This window comes from Mchenga conophoros, linkage group LG6 (genome assembly GCF_057382185.1).
Source record: "Mchenga conophoros isolate Kocher_MC1m ecotype Shallow Benthic linkage group LG6, M_conophoros_male_GT1.1, whole genome shotgun sequence".
NCBI lineage: Eukaryota > Metazoa > Chordata > Actinopteri > Cichliformes > Cichlidae > Mchenga > Mchenga conophoros.
Window position 1 is genome coordinate 42,360,129 of NC_140531.1, and position 26,423 is coordinate 42,386,551.

At 45.5% G+C, this 26,423-nt stretch overlaps 1 protein-coding gene across 5 annotated transcripts; it reads left to right on the forward strand.

Annotated features, from left to right (window-relative positions):
• The first annotated feature begins 1,435 nt into the window (after positions 1 to 1,435).
• Positions 1,436 to 26,423, forward strand: LOC146573374 (NLR family CARD domain-containing protein 3-like). Of its 5 annotated transcripts, none has more exons than XM_085278154.1 (11): positions 1,436 to 1,522; positions 11,954 to 12,073; positions 12,153 to 12,236; positions 12,687 to 12,803; positions 15,061 to 15,133; positions 15,296 to 15,497; positions 15,622 to 17,419; positions 19,589 to 19,759; positions 20,704 to 20,877; positions 25,172 to 25,218; positions 25,352 to 26,423. In XM_085278154.1, exons 2-11 carry the CDS (start codon positions 11,997 to 11,999, stop codon positions 25,876 to 25,878), a joined length of 3,270 nt encoding a protein of 1,089 aa, XP_085134280.1. In that variant the 5' UTR covers positions 1,436 to 1,522; positions 11,954 to 11,996; the 3' UTR covers positions 25,879 to 26,423. The 5 variants fall into 5 exon arrangements, with proteins under 5 accessions (XP_085134280.1, XP_085134285.1, XP_085134282.1 ...); XM_085278156.1 differs by lacking the exon at positions 1,436 to 1,522 and adding an exon at positions 1,680 to 1,773; XM_085278157.1 differs by lacking the exon at positions 1,436 to 1,522 and adding an exon at positions 2,577 to 2,595.

Below are 26,423 nucleotides of genomic sequence, written 5' to 3' on the forward strand. Positions count from 1 at the left end.
TGGTCCATTCGGACTCAATGTCCCCAGTCTTCCTCGGAATACTGTTGAAGCTCTGCCGGAGGTGTGAGTTGAAGATCTCACTGACAGGAGTTGCAGGTGAGAAGTTCAGGATTGTGTTTGGAAGTAGCCAACCATAGGCGGGTCGCTCCTCAGGTAGAAGAGAATAGTAGATCCCTGATCGCCGACACCAGAGCCATGCCAGCTTGTAATTAAGTGAGTGACACCTCAGATCTTGGTCTGCATTGGCATAAAAAGCATGTCTAATAATAATAATAATAATAATAACAATAATAGTACCAAATATAAACAAACTTTAGAAAGCTTCAAAATAATGATTTTAAGCTTTTCAGACCTTTCTCTTGGCCAGGGCTGGGCAATTAATTTCTATAGGTGGCCACATCAAAAATCTGAATAGTGTTGTAGGGGCGAACCGCTGATAACTTTAACTTAATGTGGCTAAATATTAAATTTCTCCCATTTCTCTCCTACTGGTAATCAGAAGTTTAAGAATATTCTGTAGATATTTATGTAAATGTATGAATTGTTATGTAGGTTGACAGTAAAATAATCCTTTAAAAATAATAAACAACTTTAAAAAATCATTACATGACTGTTTTATTTTAACTAGTTAATCTTCACAAATCTGCAGTATGTTAAAGATTCTTTAGAATATATAAAATAACTTTATACAAGAAGAAACATGTGCTTACGATGTTTCCATTCAGCTCACTGGTTTAATGAGAAAAATCCAGTCTGTCTTGGGCTTGAACAAGTGCAGCGAAATCTGGCTGAATGTCTGCGTTGTAACCCTGAGAGGGGATCATCAGATCAGAGGATCTGGATTTGTTGAACTTCATCACTGAGAATGTCTGCAGGTAGATCCAAAGAGGGCTAGGATGCTCTGAGCATGTCTCCTCATGTGTGGGAAGAGTAAAACTCAGGTAGTGGGACAGACCTGTGAACATCACTGGGTGCATTATCCACACTACAGGAGAAGAAACCATGTGCTTCAGTAGTGACGGTTCACTCTCAAACGTTTTCAAGTCTTGAAGTTGCCTTGAAAACTCGCCATGCGGTGCTTCTACCGTGGAACCTGTGAGGCTGATCAGCTGATGGCCTCCTTCAGTGTTAGCATGTGAGTCAGGATATTGTCCCCCAATTGAGTTGAGAGAAGTTGCAACTTTCACTGTGCTGTACATTTCAGGCCCTTGCATTGCACTTTGATATTCAGTTCATTTATCTGAGCAGTCACATCTACAGAAAACCAAGGTTGTCAAACCAGTCTGCATCTGAAAGCTTATTTCTACCTTATTAAGCTTATTCATAAGCATTTCTGATCATGCTTAACTTTTCATCACTATGTGCTGCTTTTACGCGACATGCCTGTGCATGTGTGGTATTTTATCTTCCTGGTGTTTCCTCGATGAAATGGGCGGAGAGAACAAAACACAGCCAGAGAGCATTTGAAGCCACACAACACGAGCGTGGAGACAATTCTTCCTCTGCAGATTTTGAAGGCACCGTAAGTTTCCCTTCTTTCTACCTTTAAGCTTTTATAGATTATTGATTAAACAGAAAAACACATAAATTCTTGTTGAGTAAACAATAAAACCTGAAGCTCAGTCACAAAGCGTCAGTTTCTGTTGGGCGCTGCTCACATACAAACACTCAGGAGGAAGTGCTCGTGCACGCTGCTGTTATTTGCAGGTTCAGTCGGTTTTCTGCAGCTGGAACTCATAAATCCATGTTATGCAAATCTTCTGTTATAACAATGTAAGTAATGTTAACATCTCTGTTTATCATCTCAACTGTAGCTTTAAGTTTAAGCATTGATGTTAGATGTGCAACCCTGACTCGTTGAGATTATTCTGTTTACCAAGAACAAGTTTGCACTCGTTGATGCGAACGTCTTCGCTCAGCAACACCTTTGTCACAGGCTAATTGGTCCATTGTTCTAATTTGTCATGATAACTACAGAACAACATGGTAAAGATCAGCACATCGATATATTGAACTAAACATGACTGGATTTATAAACAGACTTCAAACATTTCAGTAACACACACACAGTCCACACACCTCCTGCTTTTGCTTTCATTTCTAACATCAGATCTCCTTTTTTCACCAATCTTCTTCCTCTAACAAGATCCTCAGTCTGCCGCTGTTTCTTTTGTGGAGGCAAATCCATTCTGCGTTTCCTTCAAAGCGTCATTTCCACTTCAAAGCTGTGAAAATGTGTCAGATGAAGTTCCCTCTTTAAAAAGCGATGATGAAACTGTGGCACTTAGTGACTGAAACCCAAAACACATCATGTTTGTCTGCTGGAGAGACGGATCAGGGCGGCCTTCGTCGCTGTGATGTCATCAGCCTTTGAAGACTCTGTCAGGACAGTGACAGGAAGTGACCTCAGTCTAAAGGTCATTTGTGGAGCTGAGCTGATGCACAGCATCAACATGTTACTGCAGCTGAAAAGTAACAAACTCAGATTAAACAGTTCAAACAAGTCGAAGGCGTTCCTACATCAGGGAGCAAAGACGAACTCCACACACACTGACACCTCTGCAGTGACACGTTCAACACAATAACATGATGCAGGTATGACGTTGACCTTTGACCTCAAACCCAGAAACAAACATCACTGATGTGTCAGTGTACAGGGACTGTTATCATAAATGTGTGTTCGTCACATTAATCTCAGCTCAGATGTTTTATTTTAGCTGGAGGCTCAAACAGAGCAGGGAGCTCATAAAATATAAAAGCAGAATTCAAAGAGCTTTTAATAACTCAACACGATGCTTCAAAGTTAAAGGAGCTGGACTGATGTTCGTGCACATCAGAAGCTTCAAATATACAAAAAAAATTTTATAAAAAGGTAGCAGGAGGTCAAAGGTCAGAGCTCCTGTGTGTCTGAGGGCGGCTTCACGCTGGAGAAGGATGAAGGAGTCTGACCTGAGCCAGTGTTTGACATGAACACATCAGCACTGCTGTCAGTGAGCCTAACGACAGCCGTTAGCATCATTTCAGTGTTTCTGTGATAAAAACACTTCCTGTCACTGTGGTGGTCACAGTGACATCATGCAGTTTGTGTTTTGACCTCCAGAAAACCAGCAGACATAAATCACCTTTGGACAACCTGCCAGAGATTTGGGAGTTTCCCACGTGCACCTGAATGCAGCACTGACAGTTTCTAACGGTAACATTACACAACCCTGTGGGTGTTTCCTTCCTGCTCAAACTTTACTTTCTCTTTCCTGAACTACCCGTTTCTGCTGACTGATCGTCTCCGTGTGAAGCTCCGTGTGAAGGTAACCTTAGCAGTCTCTAATGTTTCCTGGCTAACATCAGCTGTGTGCAGCTTAGTTCCAGCACACATCTGCCGCTCCATAGTTCACGGTAACGGACTCACAGCTGGACCAACAGGCTGTTGGTTAAGGACGTGTGCTAAACACACATCCTTCTTTCAGTGTGGGCGTGACTTTGTCTTAAAACACACATTTAATGTCCTGTTTGTAGTTCGAAGGAAAAACGACTCCATGATGAGTCAGTTTGAATGTTTTCAGTGATGATCTGCAGTGAATGTCATGGTCCTGAGTCTGAGGACTCAGTGTTTTGTGTTTCTTTATGCTTTTGTTCATTCCGAGTGTGTATTCTGTTGTGATTTTGCCATTTGTTAGGTTTCTGTTCTTTGCCTGCCTGCTCCCACTTCTCTGTGTTCCCTCTGTCTGTCCATGGTGTTATTGTGTCTGCTCATGAGTCTGCCTGTCAAGTTCAGTGTCCTGTCTGGTTCTCTGTGTCTGTTAGTTTCCTGTTTTATTCTGAAGGTTCATGTCTGATGTGAGTGTGTTCAGTTTACATTTCCCCTGTCCCGTCAGCTCTGATTTCTCCCAGCTGTGTTGCCCTCCTGTCTCTCATCCCCTGATTACTGGTGTGTGTATTTAAGCCCTGTGTGTTCTCCTGCCTGTTGCCGCTTCGTCTGTGTTACTTCGTGTCAGTCTGCGTTACCCTGTGTTCCACAGTGTCCTGTTCCTCGTCTGCGTGTCTCTGCTTCTCATCCCGTTGTCATATGCTCCCAGGTCTGTTATTTTTAGTCCTCCCAGTTTAGGTGTCTTTAGTTATTTGTTATGCCCCACTGTTTGTTTGCCACTACACCTCTGTAAATAAAACCACCGGTATCTCATCCACTGCCTGCATCTTGGGTCCTTCTTCCAACTCCACACGGCTCGCTTCGGCAGCCGTGACAGTACGAACCGTCCACTATGGACCCAGCAGCATTCAATCCGCCCAAGGAGCTCCGGGAGGACATTATTTACTCAGTAGACAAATTAATTAACTTATGGCTGGAGCATGAGGGGAGAGAATTCCGACAAGGCATAGCTGTTCGGCTACAGCGCTTACTTTCTGGTCTCCCCTGGTTGCTCAGCTCACTTCACCCGCTCACACAGAATTTTGTTCTGAACGAGCTTCATCTTCTCCCCCTTGCTACCACCCACCCTGCAACTCATGCTTCACTCCCTGACCCGACGGAGAGCGTCCTGCCCGGCCCGTCGGTCCAGCCTTCAAATGGGAAACAGCACTCGCGCCGTCGACGCCCCTCGCCACAGTCGGACCCCAGGATATCAGAGCGGCCGACTGTGGTGAGTAAAAAGGATAACAGCTCCAATTTGAACTTTGAGAGTTTTTCTTCTGGGGTTGTTCGGGGTGTGTCAGTGGGAGCTAATTCGCTAAGCCTACCTACCTTCGTGGTAACCGATCTCTCCCAGGTTGGCATTTTTAAGACTTCAGTGAAAGCAAAGGGCTGTTCTTCTGTTTCTTCTGAACCTGTTAAACCCGTGTCAGCTAACCCAGGGTCTGCTAAAACTGTGGCATATATCCCAGAGACAATTAACACCAGCTCTGATAATACCAGGACTGTTTATTCATTTGAACTGCAACCTGAAGCTCAGTTAGCCGCCCGACCTGAAGCTCAGTTAGCCGCCCAGCCTGAAGCTCAGTTAGCCGCCCGGCCTGAAGCTCAGTCTCCAACTTCACCACCGTTGTCATCACAACCATTATGTCCGTCACCTTCAGTTCAGCCTCCTGTTCAGCAGCCACCAGCCCTGCATCCTGTGTCAGTTGCTCCACCTGTAAAACAATACAAGTCAATTCTACCCGAAAGACACTGTTCCTCGCCCATCCATTCCAAGCAGAGAGACAAATCTAATAATAATGTCAACAGTCCTCAAAGGCTGGCCGGTTCTGAGACTGAGATGCACTCCAGGGCCTCCCCAGAGGCTGGGTTTCAGCCCCCATCAGACTCTGGACCCCTGGAGTTTAAGAAGCCAGCTGAGGACTGCACCCGGCTGTCGCTGCCTGAGCAGGGTCAATGCTCTGCGCAGCTGCAGGCCGCTATGTGTTTGCCAGAGGCCCGTGTGCCTGCTGGTCCTGTCCTGTGCCTGCCAGAGGCCCGTGTGCCTGCTGGTCCTGTCCTGTGCCTGCCAGAGGCCCGTGTGCCTGCTGGTCCTGTCCTGTGCCTGCCAGAGGCCCGTGTGCCTGCTGGTCCTGATCTGTTCCTGCCAGAGGTCCCCGCGCCTGCTGGTTTTGTCCTGTGCGTTCCAGGGGCCCCTGTGCCCACTGTTCCTGAGACTGTTCTCGCTGGAGGGCCCGAGGAGCCCGCCCAGCTTCCTGCCTCGTCAGCTGGAGGGTCCGAGGAGCCCGCCCAGCTTCCTGCCTCGTCAGCTGGAGGGTCCGAGGAGCCCGCCCAGCTTCCTGTCTCGTCAGCTGGAGGGCCCGAGGAGCCCGTCCAGCCACCAGCTGCTCCACCAGCAGCCTCATCCACGCTTGCAGCAGCAGTTTCATCCATGCTGCCGCCTGCTGCAGCGCCTTCGTCTGCTGCATCCTCGCCTGGTCCAGCTTCAGCATCATCCTCGCCTGGTCCAGCTTCAGCATCCTCATCAGCTGCTTCGCCTGGCCCAGCTTCAGCATCATCCTCGCCAGCTGCTTCGCCTGGCCCAGCTTCAGCATCATCCTCGCCAGCTGCTTCGCCTGGCCCAGCTTCAGCATCATCCTCCCCAGCTGCTTCGCCTGGCCCAGCTTCAGCATCATCCTCCCCAGCTGCTTCGCCTGGCCCAGCTTCAGCATCATCCTCGCCTGGCCCAGCTTCAGCATCCTCATCAGCTGCTTCGCCTGGCCCAGCTTCAGCATCCTCATCAGCTGCTTCGCCTGGCCCAGCTTCAGCATCATCCTCCCCTGGCCCAGCTTCAGCATCCTCATCAGCTGCTTCGCCTGGCCCAGCTTCAGCATCATCCTCGCCCGGCCCAGCTTCAGCATCCTCATCAGCTGCTTCGCCCGGCCCAGCTTCAGCATCCTCAACAGCTGCTTCGCCCGGTCCAGCCTCGCCCGGTCCAGCCTCGCCCGGTCCAGCCTCGCCTGGTCCAGCCTCCGCGTCTTCATCCTCATCAGCCTCGCCTGGTCCAGCCTCCGCGTCTTCATCCTCATCAGCCTCGCCTGGTCCAGCCTCCGTGTCTTCATTCTCGTCTGCAGTGGCCTCCTCTTCAGCTTCCCCACCTTCGTTTGGCCCAGCCTCTGCATCAGCTTCGCCTGGTTCAGCCTCCGCATTCGCTTCAGCGTCGCCTGGCCCAGCTTCGGCTTCAGCCTCTGCCTCGTCTGGTCCAACCTCCGCTTCGCCTGGTGCTGCAGGGGCCACGCAGCCTTCGGGTCCCCTACTACCACCTCCACATCGTCGGTCATCTGCCAGGCCGCTTGTTGGGCATCATCACCACCGTGGCCGCCCTCCGGACTTCTGTTGCCACCCTCCGCCTTCTGAGTGGACGACCTCCTACATACCGCCACTGCCCTCCGCGTGGCCGGCCCCCAGACCTGCAGTCGCGCCGCCGTTGCCGTCCGCACGGTCGGCCCTTGGACCTGCTTCCGCGCCGCCGTTGCCGTCCGCACGGTCGGCCCTTGGACCTGCCCCCGCGCCGCCGTTGCCGTCCGCACGGTCGGCCCCCGGACCTGCCCCCGCGCCGCCGTTGCCGTCCGCACGGTCGGCCCCCGGAACTGCCCCCGCGCCGCCGTTGCCGTCCGCACGGTCGGCCCCCGGAACTGCCCCCGCGCCGCCGTTGCCGTCCGCACGGTCGGCCCCCGGAACTGTACTGTTTTGGCCTCCTGCGCTGTCGGCCCCCTGAACTTGGCCATCTGGGCCTTTTTGGACTCTGTCCCTCCGTCCTGGGCCCCCTCCGCCCGCCCTGGTCGGGTCGTTTTCTGTTTTGGTTTTTGTCTGTTTTTGTGTTTCTGCTGGGCTGTCTGGAGCCAGCCCTTGAGGGGGGGGGGGTACTGTCATGGTCCTGAGTCTGAGGACTCAGTGTTTTGTGTTTCTTTATGCTTTTGTTCATTCCGAGTGTGTATTCTGTTGTGATTTTGCCATTTGTTAGGTTTCTGTTCTTTGCCTGCCTGCTCCCACTTCTCTGTGTTCCCTCTGTCTGTCCATGGTGTTATTGTGTCTGCTCATGAGTCTGCCTGTCAAGTTCAGTGTCCTGTCTGGTTCTCTGTGTCTGTTAGTTTCCTGTTTTATTCTGAAGGTTCATGTCTGATGTGAGTGTGTTCAGTTTACATTTCCCCTGTCCCGTCAGCTCTGATTTCTCCCAGCTGTGTTGCCCTCCTGTCTCTCATCCCCTGATTACTGGTGTGTGTATTTAAGCCCTGTGTGTTCTCCTGCCTGTTGCCGCTTCGTCTGTGTTACTTCGTGTCAGTCTGCGTTACCCTGTGTTCCACAGTGTCCTGTTCCTCGTCTGCGTCTCTCTGCTTCTCATCCCGTTGTCATATGCTCCCAGGTCTGTTATTTTTAGTTCTCCCAGTTTAGGTGTCTTTAGTTATTTGTTATGCCCCACTGTTTGTTTGCCACTACACCTCTGTAAATAAAACCACCGGTATCTCATCCACTGCCTGCATCTTGGGTCCTTCTTCCAACTCCACACGGCTCGCTTCGGCAGCCGTGACAGTGAAGACTTTTTCAGTACAGGGTGAAGTTTGTGGTTCAGGTTTTAGCAGCTCTGCAAGTGGAAGGTTTGAATCCTGTTTTAAGGACTGATGTAAATTTCTTGCCGATGGGCATTGTTCCCTCTAAGCTGCGCGCGTGCGGAATTGCGCACTGCTGGCACGGTCTCTGCGTTGCGCACAGAAAATCTGCGTTGCGCACAAAAAAGAAAAAATCTAACCTGAATTGAAATTAAAATGAATACTTTAACAATCATGTTTTGCAGTGTTAGTCAGTGACTGACTGCTCCTGTATGGGATTAGAACGATGCCACCTTATCCCGTAGTCCAGCCAATGATGCGATTCACATTCATATATACAGTGGGGCAAAAAAGTATTTAGTCAAATTCAAATCAAATTCAAATTTTATTTGTCACGTACACAGTCATACACAGTACGATATGTAGTGAAATGCTTGGACAACTGCTCGTGACCTAAAGAAAACAAAAAAGGAAAAGGCTATGAATAAGAATAAGTCAGCCACCGATTGTGCAAGTTCCCCCACTTAAAATGATGACAGAGGTCAGTAATTTGCACCAGAGGTACACTTCAACTGTGAGAGACAGAATGTGAAAAAAAAAATCCATGAATCCACATGGTAGGATTTGTAAAGAATTTATTCGTAAATCAGGGTGGAAAATAAGTATTTGGTCAATAACAAAAATACAACTCAATACTTTGTAACATAACCTTTGTTGGCAATAACAGAGGTCAAACGTTTACTATAGGTCTTTACCAGGTTTGCGCACACAGTAGCTGGTATTTTGGCCCATTCCTCCATGCAGATCTTCTCGAGAGCAGTGATGTTTTGGGGCTGTCGCCGAGCAACACGGACTTTCAACTCCCGCCACAGATTTTCTATGGGGTTGAGGTCTGGAGACTGGCTAGGCCACTCCAGGACTTTCAAATGCTTCTTACGGAGCCACTCCTTTGTTGCCCGGGCGGTGTGTTTTGGATCATTGTCATGTTGGAAGACCCAGCCTCGTTTCATCTTCAAAGTTCTCACTGATGGAAGGAGGTTTTGGCTCAAAATCTCACGATACATGGCCCCATTCATTCTGTCCTTAACACTGATCAGTCGTCCTGTCCCCTTGGCAGAAAAACAGCCCCATAGCATGATGTTTCCACCCCCATGCTTCACAGTAGGTATGGTGTTCTTGGGATGCAACTCAGTATTCTTCTTCCTCCAAACACGACGAGTTGAGTTTATACCAAAAAGTTCTACTTTGGTTTCATCTGACCACATGACATTCTCCCAATCCTCTGCTGTATCATCCATGTGCTCTCTGGCAAACTTCAGACGGGCCTGGACATGCACTGGCTTCAGCAGGAACACGTCTGGCACTGCGGGATTTGATTCCCTGCCGTTGTAGTGTGTTACTGATGGTGACCTTTGTTACTTTGGTCCCAGCTCTCTGCAGGTCATTCACCAGGTCCCCCCGTGTGGTTCTGGGATCTTTGCTCACCATTCTCATGATCATTTTGACCCCACGGGATGAGATCTTGCGTGGAGCCCCAGATCGAGGGAGATTATCAGTGGTCTTGTATGTCTTCCATTTTCTGATGATTGCTCCCACAGTTGATTTTTTTCACACCAAGCTGCTTGCCTATTGTAGATTCACTCTTCCCAGTCTGGTGCAGGTCTACAATACTTTTCCTGGTGTCCTTCCAAAGCTCTTTGGTCTTGGCCATGGCGGAGTTTGGAGTCTGACTGTTTGAGGCTGTGGACAGGTGTCTTTTATACAGATGATGAGTTCAAACAGGTGCCATTCATACAGGTAACGAGTGGGGGACAGAAAAGCGTCTTACAGAAGACGTTACAGGTCTGTGAGAGCCAGAGATTTTCCATGTTTGAGGTGACCAAATACTTATTTTCCACCCTGATTTACGAATAAATTCTTTACAAATCCTACCATGTGGATTCATGGATTTTTTTTTCACATTCTGTCTCTCACAGTTGAAGTGTACCTCTGGTGCAAATTACTGACCTCTGTCATCATTTTAAGTGGGGGAACTTGCACAATCGGTGGCTGACTAAATACTTTTTTGCCCCACTGTACGCAGTAGTGATGTGTCGGTTGCGAACGAAATGTGTCAGAGCCGGATCTTTGACGTGAACGACGGGAGCCGGTGTTGTGCTTTGCGCTGGGCAGAGGGGGGAGGGGCGGTAGTTACAGTCAGTACCACAGGAACAGAGCGGGAGGGAGAGAGAGAGAGAGCCAGGGACAACAACGTCACATTAGAAAGGTATAGTAATCATCCACAATTATTTTCAGTTGCAGATGATGGGATTTCCGACTCTTTTTAGAGAGCCGGCTCTTCAGGTTGTTTTGTTGCTTTAATTAATTTATTATTAACAATAATATAAAATTATGCACAAAAGGAATTATAATGTAAAAAAAAAAAAGAAGTCGGTTGTATTTATATATGTTTATATATAAATATATGCGGTGGCCCCTAGAGACAAAACACGTTCAAACTGCAAAACACATTTCTAGCATGAACTGAACTTCCAAAGCAGAGCTACTAGATCACTTAAATTACACAATTGAAAGCATGATAGCATGTGTGTATTGTTTGTGTATTTGTACACAAGCACCCATATATATTCAAATAAGTTTAAAAAAAAAGTTAATTTACCTGTTACTACCACACACCAAATCTGGTTGTTGGTACTTGCTGGCTTGTGTAGCCACGAGGTAACAAAAGCTCAACACTGCCCCCTAGCATCCTGGAGCACTGCTGTTGTGTTTTGTACGTGCTTCTGAGTTGCTGATGGGTTCCTGTTGTCTAAAGGTTGTCGCTCCTCACAGATCACAGTGTTTTCAGCCTTTGGTCAGTTTTTGCTGTCAGAACTTTCTTGATGTGATAGATGTGCAGCTGCAAACAAAAATTCAAAATTCAAATTCAAATTTTATTTGTCACGTACACAGTCATACACAGTACGATATGCAGTGAAATGCTTGGACAACTGCTCGTGACCTAAAGAAAACAAAAAAGGAAAAGGCTATGAATAAGATGGGAAATAAATATGAAAAATTAAAAAGGGAAATAAATATGAAAAATTAAAAAGGGTAAATTTTACTAGGAAGGAATAAAATATAAATTAAGGTTAAAAAGGAAATAACTGTACAACACAAATTAGAATGAAGGGTAAATTTAACTGGGAAAGAATAAGATAAAATATATAAATTAAAGTTGAAAATAAAATAACTGTACAACAAAATACACAATATAGAACTATATAAGAATGTATGAAGAAATATAAATAAATATATACACAATAACAGCAGCTGTACAAATATTAACTGGAAATGAAGAATATAATGTCCAGTGTTGTGCAATCCACATTATGTCTTGTGCAGTGCAAATATGCTTAAAGTGATTTAAGTGATGAAGTGAAAACAATGTCCAGAATGTCCAGTGTGTGTGTAAGAACTGTATGTGTGGGTCAGTACTGTGTGGTGGTGTGATTGAGAGACCGTATCGTGCTGCTGTAAACGATTGTGTACTTTATTCTTTCCATACGTGCCAGTGCAACTCCGACTCAGTTTGATCGTCTGTCTCTGAACATTTACAGTTTTTATCAAATGAAAGGAAACAGGAAACACAGTGCAGTGAACGCTCTGCACAAGAACAACATTCAGTTTATTTCTGTAATGTGAACGTTATTTTTCCTCTCATTAACATGATACTGTCATAAGTACATTAATTAATAACATAATGTTGATAAACTGTGGTTGTAGAAGTCTGTACAGTCTCTAAGAATAACGCTGCTTGTTGCTGTTATTATTGATCCCTTATTGATATGTGATGGTCAGTCCTACAACTACAGCAGATACCTCGTATTATCTGCACTCAGATGGAGCAGATCAACACATCAGACACGACCTCTGCAGCTCTCAGCTGATGTGCACATGAATGATTGTGTTTCCTCTGCAGGTGAAGGTAGAAAGTGTGTGTGAGCTGATTTGGATTGAGCAGCATGGATCAGTGTGAGGACAGAGAGGAGGGAGCCCCTCCCTCTAAAAGAGCCATAGAGAGCCAGACCAAAGCTCAGAGGTGAGATGACCATCTCTAACTGTCCATGACTCCATGTCACAGCTCAGCACTCACATCTCTGCTCCATCATTATTCACAGGAACCCACCTGGACCTCCACCCAGAGAGCGTGACAAGTCTAAAAGCCCTCCCATAGAAGACCTGCCTGTGTCTGCTGCAGAGAGGTGAGCTGTTAGTAACATGAACTCTGTGTTGTCAGTTTGTTGTCTGATGTAAGTGATGATGATCTTTTTGCTTCGTGGTTTTTAAAATGATCTAAAATGTCTCAAAGGACACACAGGCTCAGCTGTAACTGTCATTTTTATCTGGTTTGAAGCCACATTTTGACAGAATTGGCTGTTTTTAACTATTTATTTTAAGAAGTTGTGGAAATTTAGACATCAGACATCTGGATCCTGAACTGTTATAGAAACAAATGCTGGCAGTGGGTAGTTTGACTTTAGCCTCGTGGCTAAACTGACCAAAACCAGCATGCCCACTGCCAACACTAGTTTGGAGTTTCCTTCTGCTCATGCTCAGCCTGCAATCCAGTTTGTCTTTAGGACGATGAAGGTATCCTAATCTTCATCAGCTTCTGTAGCTGCAAATTAAAAAAAATGTTTCCTCCCTAACAGGACCCATGGGAGTCCAGCTGGACTTGAAGCTGGACCCAGCTGTGTGTCCTTCAAGAGTGACCGGTCTAGACGTCAGCTCATTAATTTTAAAGTCCAGCGGGTGTCTGCTGCAGAGAGGTGAGCGGCTAGTAACATCAACTCTTTGAGAGCTGATTTAACTGCTTGGTGTTGCTGAATGTTGTTATACCTCCTCGTTTATCTGTTTGTGTAAGGTTTGTGGTGGGAGTAAGAGGACTGGGTAGATCTGGTGCACTCTGTACATTTCCATTTGTTTTCTGTTAAAAACACTAAGTAAGCAGGTTGGTGCCACCTATGCAGTGTTTTTCATCTTATGAATATTAAGATTTTTCTGTGTTTTTGTTTCGTTTTTAAGAGTAGAGCTCAGCCAGGTTAGGGTTAGTAGGTCTGACATTCAGCTGCAAATCATTCCAGTGTGGGCTGAAGGCCATCACTCGATGAAGCCAACAGAACCACATCATCTGTGAAAACCAGAGAGGATATTCTGAGACCACCCAAGTGAAAGCCTCGTGGCAATTCTGAACAGAACCGGTGACAAAGGGCAGCCCTGACAGAGTCCATCACCCACTGGGAAAGAGTGCAACTTACTGGTCCTCCTTCTTAAAGATGGGAACCACCACAGTCTGTCAATCTAGAGACACTGCCCCTGATAACCACGCAACATTGTAGAGATGAGTCAACCAACACAGCGCTAGAACGTCCAGAGTCTTCAGGAACTCAGAACGAACCTCTCTTGAAGGTCTGCTGGAGGTGTTAGTTGAAGATCTCACGGATATATCGACAAAACATTGAGAAACTAAAAACTATAGAGCATCTCATTCATTTAAAAACAAAGTTTATTGTTTTAATTACAAGAAACCTTCCAACACTGTAACTGACTGACCCATTTTAAAACGAAATAAAGCAGGAGGCCCAAACCATTGCACATACTGGTTCTGTATAGCACAAACGTTCTGCTACCAAATGACACCTGAGCATCCTGACTCAGGGTTTGAACGATTCATCCCATCGTCTGATCCAAACCATATTGTTAACGTTAGTACAGGAACCTCTCTGTGGTTCGTTTATGACAAAACTGTGAGATTTCAACCTCTTGGATATGAATGTGGTTGTTTACCAGGACACAGATGAGTCAGAGACAGTTAGCAGCTCTGTATTCGTGTCCAACACGATGATCCAAAAAATGGTGACGTTTGAGAGGCATAATTATCTACTTCAAGTATCCGGTCGTTAAGTGATGACGTGACGAATCCTACTTCCGGGTCTAAAGTAGTCTGCGTTTAATATGGCTTTTGTGTTGTTAACATGTTTAATGTTTTGTATTTTCTTCTATTTGATCTCAAAAAGCTCCTAAAACAGTCAGTGATCCCTGTTGACCTCCCTCGGCTTTTATTACCGCTAATCATTTATTTAAGCTCAGTTTTTAAAACCTTAGGATGTAACTACAGCCCAGCCCATGCAGCAGTATATGAATGACTAACCTCGTATTGTGGATGGATTATCTCAGTTGTTCTCCTGGCTGAAGTTTGGTCCTTTTACAGCATCCTGCCATGCGATTACATTTGTTCCTGACCACCGAGAACACTCACGTTAACTTTTATCGAGTGGAAAAAAAGTTTGCTTGTTTATATTATGCTAACATAGCTGTGTCGCTAGCGGTCACATAGCACATCATTACATACCAGCTAGCCAAACTTCAGTAACCCTAAAAACGTCACTGCTGTTTAGTTTTCTTTCTTCATTTATGTTGGAAGTGATTACAGAGCTGTATGTTTTAATTTGTTTCCAAAATCTCTCAGTCAGGACATGCTATATTGTATTTAGATAGAAGCTAGCGAGCTAACTCCCTGCTAACTTCTAACTTCATTAAATGTCATAAATTCCGTTTTCATGGATGCCTGGATGTTAAACTCAATTGTTACACCTGGTAGAGCAGAACGCTGATCATTTTATTAAAGATGAAAGACTTTAGACAGTTTTTCAACTCTCAGTAATGCCATAGTGATCGTTTGATATATGGACCTGCAGCGGAGTTTAGACCCAGACACGGCTAGTGACGTCAGACTTAACGACCGGATGGTCGTTGAGCTGAGAGAGGAATTAATCATATCTTAGACGATTGATTGTTATTTAACTATTTCATTATGTTTTCTTTACAACTGCCATCCAAAGAGAATTTGTTAGCAGCTGATGTTGGCTTTTAGTTGGGAAAATTAAAGTAATAAGAAACTAAGCTGAGCTGTTGATTTTTAGTACGATCAGCTGAAATCATAGCCATATACGACTAAGAGCAGTCATCTAAATAAATGTCTTTGTCAAAATATCACTGGCTGAATTGATGATAATTCCTCCACAGAGTGGACCAGGAGAGCTCAGAGGTTCAACGTGGTCAGACTGCCCATCAAACACAGCTGGACTCCATATTTATGGTCTGTACATGTACAACAACTACTTTTACATCTATTCTGTTCACAGTCATCTCCATGCTGCTCTTTGTAGACCAGCGGGGTGTCAGTGTGCCCAACATGGATCTGATGTTTGGCTCCATGATTTCAGTCTGATTGGCTCATTCATAAAGTATTCTGTTCCAGTTGCTGGAGGACAACATCATCACGTTTGTGAAGAACGAGCTGAAGAAGATCCAGAAGCTTCTGAGTCCAGATTACCCAGAATGCTTAGAGAGTCAGAGGGAGGATGATGAGAAGAGCAGAAGCAGAGAGGCATTTGTGAAGATCACAGTGGACTTCTTGAGGAGACTGAATGAGGAGGAGCTGGCTGACCGTCTGCTGCGCAGTAAGAAACAGATAAAGATTAGAGCTGGTTAATGAATGCTAAATTAACTAATATCTTGCAGATGGACAACATGCATGTGTACTTAATAAATTCTTGACTGAGATTTAATTAATTTGTTTTTTAGAAATTCCCACTGAAGGTTATGAACATCATTTCAAGTCTGCACTGAAGAAGAAGTTCCAGTGTGTGTTTGAGGGCATCGCTAAAGCAGGAAACCCGACCCTTCTGAATCAGATCTACACAGAGCTCTACATCACAGAGGGAGGGACTGCAGAGGTCAATGATGAACATGAGGTCAGACAGATGGAAACAGCATCCAGGAAACCAGACAGACCAGAAACAACCATCAGACAAGAAGACATCTTTAAACTCCCACCTGGAAGAGATGAGCCAATCAGAACTGTGCTGACAAAGGGAGTGGCTGGCATTGGGAAAACTGTCCTAACACAGAAGTTCACCCTGGACTGGGCTGAAGGCAAAGCCAACCAGGACTTCCAGTTCATGTTTCCATTCACTTTCAGAGAGCTGAATGTGCTGAAAGAGGAAAAGTTCAGCTTGGTGGGACTTGTTCATCACTTCTTTACTGAAACCAAAGAAGCAGGAATCTGCAGCTTTGAAGACGTCCAGGTTGTGTTCATCTTTGATGGTCTGGATGAGTGTCGACTTCCTCTGGACTTCCACAAAACTACAATCCTAACTGATGTTACAGAGTCCACCTCAGTGGATGTGCTGCTGATAAACCTCATCAGGGGGAAACTGCTTCCCTCTGCTCGCCTCTGGATAACCACTCGACCTGCAGCAGCCAATCAGATCCCTCCTGGGTTTGTTGACATGGTGACAGAAGTCAGAGGGTTCACTGACCCACAGAAGGAGGAGTACTTCAGGAAGAGAATTGGAGATAAGAAGCAGTCCAGCAGGATCATCTCCCACATCAAGACTTCACGAAGCCTCCACATCATGTGCCACATCCCAGTCTTCTGCTGGATCACTGCTACAGTTCTGGAGGATGTGCTGGAAACCAGACAGGGAGGACAGCTGCCCAACACCCTGACTGAGATGTACATCCACTTCCTGGTGGTTCAGGCCAAAGTGAAGAAGGTCAAGTATGATGGAGGAGCTGAGACAGATCCACACTGGAGTCCAGAGAGCAGGAAGATGATGGAGTCTCTGGGAAAACTGGCTTTTGATCAGCTGCAGAAAGGAAACCTGATCTTCTATGAATCAGACCTGACAGAGTGTGGCATCGATATCAGAGCAGCCTCAGTGTACTCAGGAGTGTTCACACAGATCTTTAAAGAGGAGAGAGGACTGTACCAGGACAAGGTGTTCTGCTTCATCCATCTGAGTGTTCAGGAGTTTCTGGCTGCTCTTCATGTCCATCTGACCTTCATCAACTCTGGACTCAATCTGCTGGAAGAACAACAAACAACCTCCAAGAACTCTGACACAAGAGAATCTACAGAGAAAAACTTCTACCAAACTGCTGTGAACAAGGCCTTACAGAGTCCAAATGGACATCTGGACTTGTTCCTCCGTTTCCTCCTGGGTCTTTCACTGCAGACCAATCAGACCCTCCTACGAGGCCTGCTGACACAGACAGGAAGTAGCTCACAGACCAATCAGGAAATGATCCAGTACATCAAGAAGACACTCAGTGAGAATCTGTCTACAGAGAAAAGCATCAATCTGTTCCACTGTCTGAATGAATTAAATGATCGTTCTCTAGTGGAGGAGATCCAGCAGTCCTTGAGTTCAGGAAGTCTCTCCACAGATAAACTGTCTCCTGCTCAGTGGTCAGCTCTGGTCTTCATCTTACTGTCATCAGAAAAAGATCTGGATGTGTTTGACCTGAATAAATACTCTGCTTCAGAGGAGGCTCTTCTGAGACTGCTACCAGTGGTCAAAGCCTCCAACAGAGCTCTGTAAGTAAATATGTGGTCATTCCTTTTTGAATCTGTGAAATATTCAAAATAATTCAGCTGTCAAAGGTCCTCTCGAGCCTCTCGATTATCAAAGACATGTCTGTAAATTGCTGCATTCATCTTTCCCTGACTAGTCTCCTGGTTCCTGCTGCCATAAACCTTCCCCACAGCATCCTGATGCCACCACTTGTTCACCTGTAGAGATGGTATTGGCCAGGTGATGATCTTTAGCTGGTTTCCTTTAGACACGACATTTGGCATTCTGGCCAAAGAGTTCACATCAGATCTTTGGTCACCTCTCTATTTGCTCTGAAATGCTCTCTCAAAAATGGGACCGTATATAAACAAGCCTGTGCCTTTAAAAATCACAGCCAGTCAACTGGTGGACTCTATTCAACTTGTAGAAATATCTAACAAATGATCAGTGGAAACGGGATACACCTGAGCTTAATTTTGAGTGGCATGGTTGTGAATACTTGCTTATACTTGCTTATACGTTTTATTTATTTATTTTTTGGTTGTTTCATTTTAAATAAGTTTCTGAAAAATTTTCAAGCAGACTTTTTTTTTTTACTTTGTCACTATGGGTTGTAAACAGCACACGGCAGAACCAACCACAGTTTCACAGTTTGCATCCTGCTGTATTTAACACTTTTTCCCGGTTGCTGTACACACACAGTCAGCTGCAGCTCCACAGCTTGCAGCGTGAGCCGGGATTGCATATGCCGTACAGATGGGTCCATCTCCCCTACAGCGGCTCAGCGATAGGGAAGTGTGAGTTTAAGTGGCTACCCACGTATCCGTGGCGCTGGTGACGGGGGCCACCCATGTGGCAATTGCAGATGTAAGCAGAGGCTCCCACGTGGCTTGGCAGGTGGCCGGCATGCAGGACCACTTGGCGTGCTGACCTCAGGACACCACTAGACCGGCCAGCATGGTGACCTCAGGAGTAGCACGACCCTTGCACGCTTCGACCTCCACCACCTGCTTTAGATGCCCCTCGCAGCGCCTCCTCGACCTCCACCTCTGGCTGGAGAGGCCCCTCGCAGTGCCTCTGGCCGGTCCGTGAAGACACACCAGTCGCTCTGCGGCCCTCCTCTGGGGCCATGACGGGTGCAGGCCCCTGCCGGCCAACAGCCGCTCCCACCCAAGGAGTAGTGATGGGTGCGCTGACAGGCTGCATCCTGGCTGGTTTCACCCTGGAGGCCAGAACAGGCGCTGTGCAGTTGAGGGTCATAGGTGGGGGTGGCGGGGGTGACGGCCAGGAACTAATCTGAGCTGCTAGACTCATGATTCGCTGCATCCGGCACTCGGATCAGTTTTGTAGTTCTTCCCACGGGTGGCGAGACACCGCCGCCTGCTCTCACTGCGTGGCCACTAGCTCGGCCACTTTTTGGGCCAGCTCCTTCCCTGGCTGGCCCGGTCTTGGGTCTGCCACGCACCCTCCTGGGTTTTGGCGCCACTGTAAACATCACACGGCAGACCCAACCACCGTTTCATGCTTTTCAGCATGCTGCTTTCTTTAACAGCCCAACACATACCAATAACAACAATCTAATGACTAACAGCACAGCCTTTTAAGCCAGCAAGGCATGATTGGTGTGATTCATTTTGGAATGAGGCTCTAACATGACAACTTGGAGAAAACTGAACTGCTGTGAATACTTTCTGCATGCATTCTAGATCTGATCCTTCAGCCTCGTCTCCGAGATTTGCTAGCCTCGTGTTTTTCACTCACAATGTTGTCTTCAAGGACAGGAGTTTTGTTCTTTATATCAATTACACATACTTTAGTTAGCTAATCATAGCTCAGTTTATAACTCGCCTTCAGTGTAGTCTGTTATCTCCTTTTTCATTTCTGCTATGAACTTTCCAACAAGTGTGATCATACCAGAAGCTTACTGACCAAAAGCATCTGGTGGAGGTGCAACACTTAAGTGTCCCTTAGAAGAGATTTGTTTGGGCCAAGAAAGTGACCAATAGTGCCTTCTGTTTATGCCAACAGGTATATTTAGACAGAGGTTGATTTGTGTTTTCACAAAGAAAATTTAAAATGTTTTATTAGATTTGTTTTAACTCAAATTTTAGAGTATTTTCTTAACCATGAATTGGGCTGTCTAGGTTCAGCATTTACAGTAATTTAATCTTATCACAAATCTTGCTTTTCAGATTGAGTGGCTGCAACCTTTCAGGGAGAAGCTGTGAAGTTCTGTCTGCTCTCAACTTCCAGTCCTCTAGTCTCCGAGAGCTGGACCTGAGTAACAATGACCTGTGGGATTCAGGAGTGAGGCTTTTCTCTGCAGGACTGAAAAATCCACATTGTAAACTGGAATTTCTCAGGTCAGGAATCAGCCATAAAACATTAAATTGTATTAATATTTAAACAGCTACCCATCATATAATTGTCAAATTATTTTTGTTTAACCTTTTGCATAGTGTTAGACTCTGGGTACTGTAGACTTTTTTCATATTTCATATTTTTGCATGTTTAAAAAGTGAATTCATTCACCGTCCATTTAGAGAATTTAGGGCTATTTTGTGCTTGTGATATACGAATTCCCTTTCATTGCTATGAATGATAGATTAAGGAAAAACTGCAGGAAATGCAAAAAAGACCTTGAGACATTGAGAATAGTTACAAGTACCTGGGAATCCCACAGGCAAATGTGGCTTCCAGGAAAGCTGCAACCACAAGTTCTGAGCAGTCAGCCGAATGGGAAGAACAAGATCTGGACAATCAATACCTATGCCCTTCCCCACTGGTGAGATCATCAGTTGGCTAAAGGAGGCGATAGAAAAAGCAGATGAAGACAGCCATAGTGATAGATGTAGCTGAGTGATAGTAATATGAGAAACCTGAAAAATACGACGGGCTGTGAGATGAGCTCAAAAAGATGTCGAGGGTGAAGGAAACAGTGGTTCTCTTGGTAACTGGAGCAGCGAGGGCAGTGACCTCCAAACTGGGTGAGTGGCTCCAGCAGATCCCAGGAATGACGTCTGAGATCTGCGTCCAGAAGATTGCAGTCCTAGGAACAGCAAAGATACTGTGCAGAACCCTCATGGCCTTATCACTGTGAAAGACAAAGCTGGCACCGCTGATTAACAATGGGCAAAAAAATCCAACTAATTATATCTCATTATGTGTTCTCAATTGCTGCTGCTATAAATAAAGCTAACATTAACTGAATGCGTGGAATGGGTGCGTGGCATTCAAGCTCAAAAAAAAGAAAAAAACAACAACACAGCAACAACAAAAAAGTGTTCACACGTTGTTCTGTCTGCAGTCTGTCAGGCTGTCTGATCACAGAGGAAGGCTGTACGTCTCTGGCCTCAGCTCTGAGCTGCAACCCCTCCCATCTGAGAGAGCTGGACCTGAGTTACAATCATCCAGGAGACTCGGGAATGAAGCTGCTGTCGGCTGGACTTAAGGATCCAGACTGGAGACTGGACACTCTCAGGTATGGAGAGAATGTCTGATAGAGGAGGATGAATTTTAATTTCCTCAGGGAATGATAGAGTTCTCTGATTCTCTCCCTTTCACATATATTCTACGTGTGAATCAAAGGAACATGTGTTTCGTTCAGCCTGCTATCCCACAGCTTCCCATCCAGTGTGATACTCAGCCTTTCAGCCTTAACTGGAGAGCAGTCTTCTGGTCGAGTCAGTGCTAAATCAGCTGTCGGCCTTCTTCACGTAGTTACTGGGTCTTACAGACAGACGCATCAAACAAACAGACATTTTATCTTCTAAAAGGATTCAGTGTTTCTTTTGATAATAAAAGCCTAAGCACCAAATGAGCAATACATATTTAGCCCTTCTACTTCTCAACATCTGGGGCTCCAACTTATCTCTCAACTCAGTCCTGAGTCCTCCTCACCCGACCCCAACCAGCAATGGCATCTGATAGTTTGGTGGCACGTGTTCGTCCTTTACTGCCATTGTTATCAATCTGTTTATAAGAGTCCTCAAACATGAGATCTGACAACATCAATCCCAGAAAATTCTTTCATCTCATGTGACAGTTTCCATAATCCTTCCGGTGCCCTGGTAACTGACCCGTCCAGAGCTGTATAATTTGAAATATACATACAACAAGCCAGCCCAAGCATTGGACGCACCCAATGTGTCCAATTTTTTGCCAAAAGCATAACTAAAGCTATCCTGATCTGGACTGTCATAACTGACGTTGACATCAACTTTTCTGATAGTCCAGCTATTGCATTCCTGGTCAGGTTAGCCCATTTCTGCACATTGTAATGAACATAATTAATACAGCTAAAATCCTTATTGGGTGTTATGCAAAGTACTATAGACTCAAACCCGTTAACTGTTGGGTTTGCCAATTTATAAGTAAGTAACGTGTACTTATTAAGCGCTTTTTGTAGACAGGCCGTCACAAAGAGCTGAACATGAAGGTAAAAATAAACAGAACGCTAAGTATCCAAACTCTCTGTGAATGGTACTCATGGACAAGGCCCATTTAATCAATGGCCCTTGATCAGTGGTTGTTGATCAATGGGGATGAGAATTTGCATAATTATGATACTGACCTCCCAGCCCATTGTTCCTTCAGTGGGCTGGTTTCAGTCATTATGCAAATTTACTGTTTATAAGATTGAAACCTGCAGTCAGCTGAGACTGAAGACGTCACCTGGATGATGATGAAACGTTTCTCCCACAAAACGCTATGTCCAGATGAACAGAAGCAACTTTTGGAGATTTACTTACCTGGATGATTGAGAAATGCATCAAGAAGAACACTAAGTAACAAAACAGACAATATAAACAATACAAAAGGTTAAAGGTAAATAAAAAGGTAAAAGAAATGAAAGCGATCAACAGAAGGCTTTGAATGAATTTTTATTCATCTGGAACTCCTTTCTGTATCCCTGTTGATTTATATGTGCTGAGAATTTTGTCTAATATGGACCGTCTATTCCAATTTTTGGACTGATGTACCTTTTGTCTTATAACTCTTACTGGCAGTCCCAACCTGACCATTGAGCAAGACACTGACCAGGCACTGGGCAATACCAAAACAAATCAGCCTTTATATCAAAGATCTGGAAGAATTTGGCCATAAAGTAAAATTCACGGTGCCGTCAGGGCGTACGTCCTCTACTTTGGTATCCAGATTTTGATATAAACAACAGGCTCTGCTTACCTTTATTTTGAAGGCTTTCTGTGAGCTGAACCGAAACCAGTTGAAAAACTCCGTCAGGGTCGCCACTTTGTTGTGTTCATTTTTCTTTCTTAAGGAAGGAGAACGACTATCTTTGGAAAGATTTTATTGGCTTCAGCAGTTGAAGTTACAAGTTATTGCGTGCTGGACCTCAATGTGAACACGCGGTCTGCTTCACAAATAGGATGGCCCTGTAAGCATGCAATACAGTTTTATACCGCGATGTGGTGCTCCTACCGTCTCCCCTGCGGGTCTTCTCCACTCCGTCCATGTCTGACCTTGTCCTACCATCTGCTTCTTTCCTGGAAAAAAGGAAAAACACCTCCGTAGCCTAACCTTGTTGCACTAATATTATCCAGCAATTCTTAGCCTCTTATTTTCTACTGATTATCTAAATCTGGGACATTGTGTTCGGACTCTCTCAGCCCAGAAAAAATATCCCCCTGACTCTATAGGAGGAGGATTGAAGATCACTTTGCTGACAACGACCCCAGAAAAATGTGGCAGGGGATCAATCACATTACCAACTACAGAAGCAATAACCAGGCAACATCTAGGACTGATGCCTCACTGGCTGAGGATCTAAGCCGTTTCTTCGCCCGCTTTGAGACGACCAAGCCCTCAGCTGCCACACCACTTCCACCCGCCCCCAGCACTGGCACACTAACACTTAGGGAGCACCAAGTGAGGTGTGTTCTAAGGTCAGTGAATCCCAGGAAGGCGGCAGGTCCTGATGGAATACATGGAAAGGTTCTCAGAGCATGTGCTGACGAACTGACCGGAGTCTTCACTAAAATCTTCAACCTTTCCTTGTCATCAAACACCGTCCCGCCCTGCCTCAAAACCTCCACCATCATCCCCATCGCCAAGAAGACAGCTGTGGCCAGCCCAAATGACTACAGGCCTGTTGCACTTACGCCTGTAGTGATGAAGTGCTTTGAGAGACTGGTCTGTCAGCACATCAGGGCCGGTCTGCCTCCCACTCTGGACCCCCACCAATTTGCCTACAGGACAAATCGTTCCACCGAGGACGCTATCACCATAGCGCTCCACACTGCGCTGAGTCACCTGGAGCACCGAGGAAGCTATGTGAGAATGCTCTTCCTGGACTTCAGCTCAGCATTCAATCATATCATCCCGGAGATCCTGGTCCAGAAACTGTCTCACCTGGGACTTTCCACCCCCATCTGCCTCTGGATCAAGGACTTCCTGACAAATAGACCACAGTCTGTCAGACTCGGCCCCCACCGGTCCAGCACCATCACACTCAGCACCGGGTCTCCACAAGGATGTGTTTTGAGTCCCCTCCTGTTTACGCTCTACACATCCGACTGCTCCCCTACCCATCTCTCAAACACCATCATAAAGTTCGCGGATGACACCACAGTGGTTGGACTCATCTCAAGGGGGGATGAGTCGGACTACAGAGATGAGGTCAACAGACTGACTGAGTGGTGTTCAGTTAACGACCTCCAACTGAACACCACGAAAACTAAAGAACTTATCTTGGACTTCAGGAAGGGCAGAGCAGACCCGGCCCCACTTTACATTCACGGGAGCTGTGTGGAGAGGGTACACTCCATGAGGTTTCTGGGCGTGCAGATATCTGATGACCTCTCCTGGACTGCAAATACTACAGCGGTGGTTAAAAAGGCCCAGCAGCGTCTCCACTTTCTGAGAGTGCTCAGGAGGAACAACCTGGAGGAGAGGCTGCTGGTGACATTTTACAGAGCCACCATAGAGAGCATCCTAACGTACGGCATAACATCATGGTATGCAGGGTGCTCAGCTGCAGACAGGAAAGTACTGCAGAGGGTCATCAACACAGCCCAGAAGATCACTGGCTGCTCTCTGCCCAGCCTGGAGGTCACTGCAAACTCTCGGTACCTCAGCAGAGCTGGCAATATCATCAAGGACCACTCTCACCCCAGCAACCAACTGTTTGAACTATTACCGTCAGGCCGACGGTACAGGTCACATAAAACCAGGACGAACAGATTCAGGGATAGCTTCTTTCCCAGAGCTATCACCGTAGTAAATAAGCACAAAAACAATTGAACCTATTCCATACCGTCACTGTCATTATATTAATGCTGCTATTCATACTGTCATTATATTAATGCTGCTATCCTGTATATATTGTACATACTATTGTTTGAGTACTTACGATTGTTTTTTTTGTACTTTTTATATTTTACATTTATATTTATTATTGAAATTTGCACCAAGGGAGTGGCACTCCAATTTCATTGTACTCTGTACAATGACAATAAAGGCTATTCTATTCTATTCTATTCTAACTCCACAATTGATGTGTAAGCATGTTTGCAAGCTCTACATGTCAGTCTTAATAATTCAATTTAAGAATATTGCTGAATTAATGCGTTTGGCCCTTATTACATGGAGTGCCACATTTGTATGAGCACAATAGGAATGTGTATAAAACATCAAGCAAAAGCAGCTTTATTTAATCCCTTTCCATCCTAACACTATCAGTCTGTGTATGAGAGCCATGTAATGTCCATGTGTGCATGCTGACTGTGCTGCTCTGACCCCCCTCCTCCTTTCAGGGTTGAGCCTGCTGGAGAACAATGGTTGACACCAGGTCTGAGGAAGTGTAAGTGTGTTTTTAATGGGATTCATGAAAACAAAGCAGCACACATTCACATCTCTGATCCATCATCTGTTCAATCAATGAACAGATGATGGATCAATAACTGCAGCTGGATTGTTTTTGTTCTCTCCATCAGATTCCTGTCAACTCACAGTCGACACAAACACAGTGAACACAAAGCTCCAACTGTCCGACAACAACAGGAAGGTGACACGTGTGGAGGAGGTTCAGTCGTATCCTGATCATCCAGACAGATTTGATGTTCGTCCCCAGCTGCTGTGCACAAATGGTCTGACTGGTCGCTGTTACTGGGAGGTTGAATGGGGAGGACTGGTTGATATATCAGTGAGTTACAGAAGAATCCGAAGGAAAGGAGAGACGTACAACTGTGTTTTTGGATACAACGATCAGTCCTGGAGTCTGAACTGCATTAAAGATGGTCCTGATGCTGTCTGTCACAATAACAATCGAGCATCCATCTCCTCCTCCTCCTCCTCCGTCTCTAACAGAGTAGCAGTGTATGTGGACTGTCCTGCTGGCACTCTGTCCTTCTACAGAGTCTCTGACACTCTGATCCACCTCCACACCTTCAACACCACATTCACTGATACTCTTTATCCTGGGTTTTGGTTAGAAAGTGGTGCCTCAGTGTGTCTGTGCTGAGTGTAAAGAGGGTCGTCCTGTTAGAGAAACACTGACTGTTGAACAGTTCAGTCTGTACATGTCTGTCTCTTTCACTCACAAACGATTTTCAATTCTTTTTTTTATTTAGTTTATTGCACCTTTTTTCCAATTTATGTAGTTACTACGGACTTAATGCATACATATTATTACAATTTGGGATGTAATGGTTGTATTGATGTATAGCAACTTGAAAACTAACTTACCTTAAATATGTTTATTTGCAATCTCGAGATTTGCTGCAGCTTGAATTACTTTCTACTGAGTTGTAGCAGCGCATTTTCATGTGGTGTTCTCTGTGTGTTTGAACCAAGTTATGTAATATTTGCATAATTTGAGTTATTATATATTATGTCATGGACATGTATATGCATGCATGTGTAGGTTTATCATATTAGATATTGTTTGAGTTTATATTAGTTGAACCACTGCTGGTGTGACATATATTTAGTCTAATGGCAACATATGTTACTACAAACTGCTGGCAACACTGAGCATTGAGGTGACAATAAACTAGCTGACTGTGA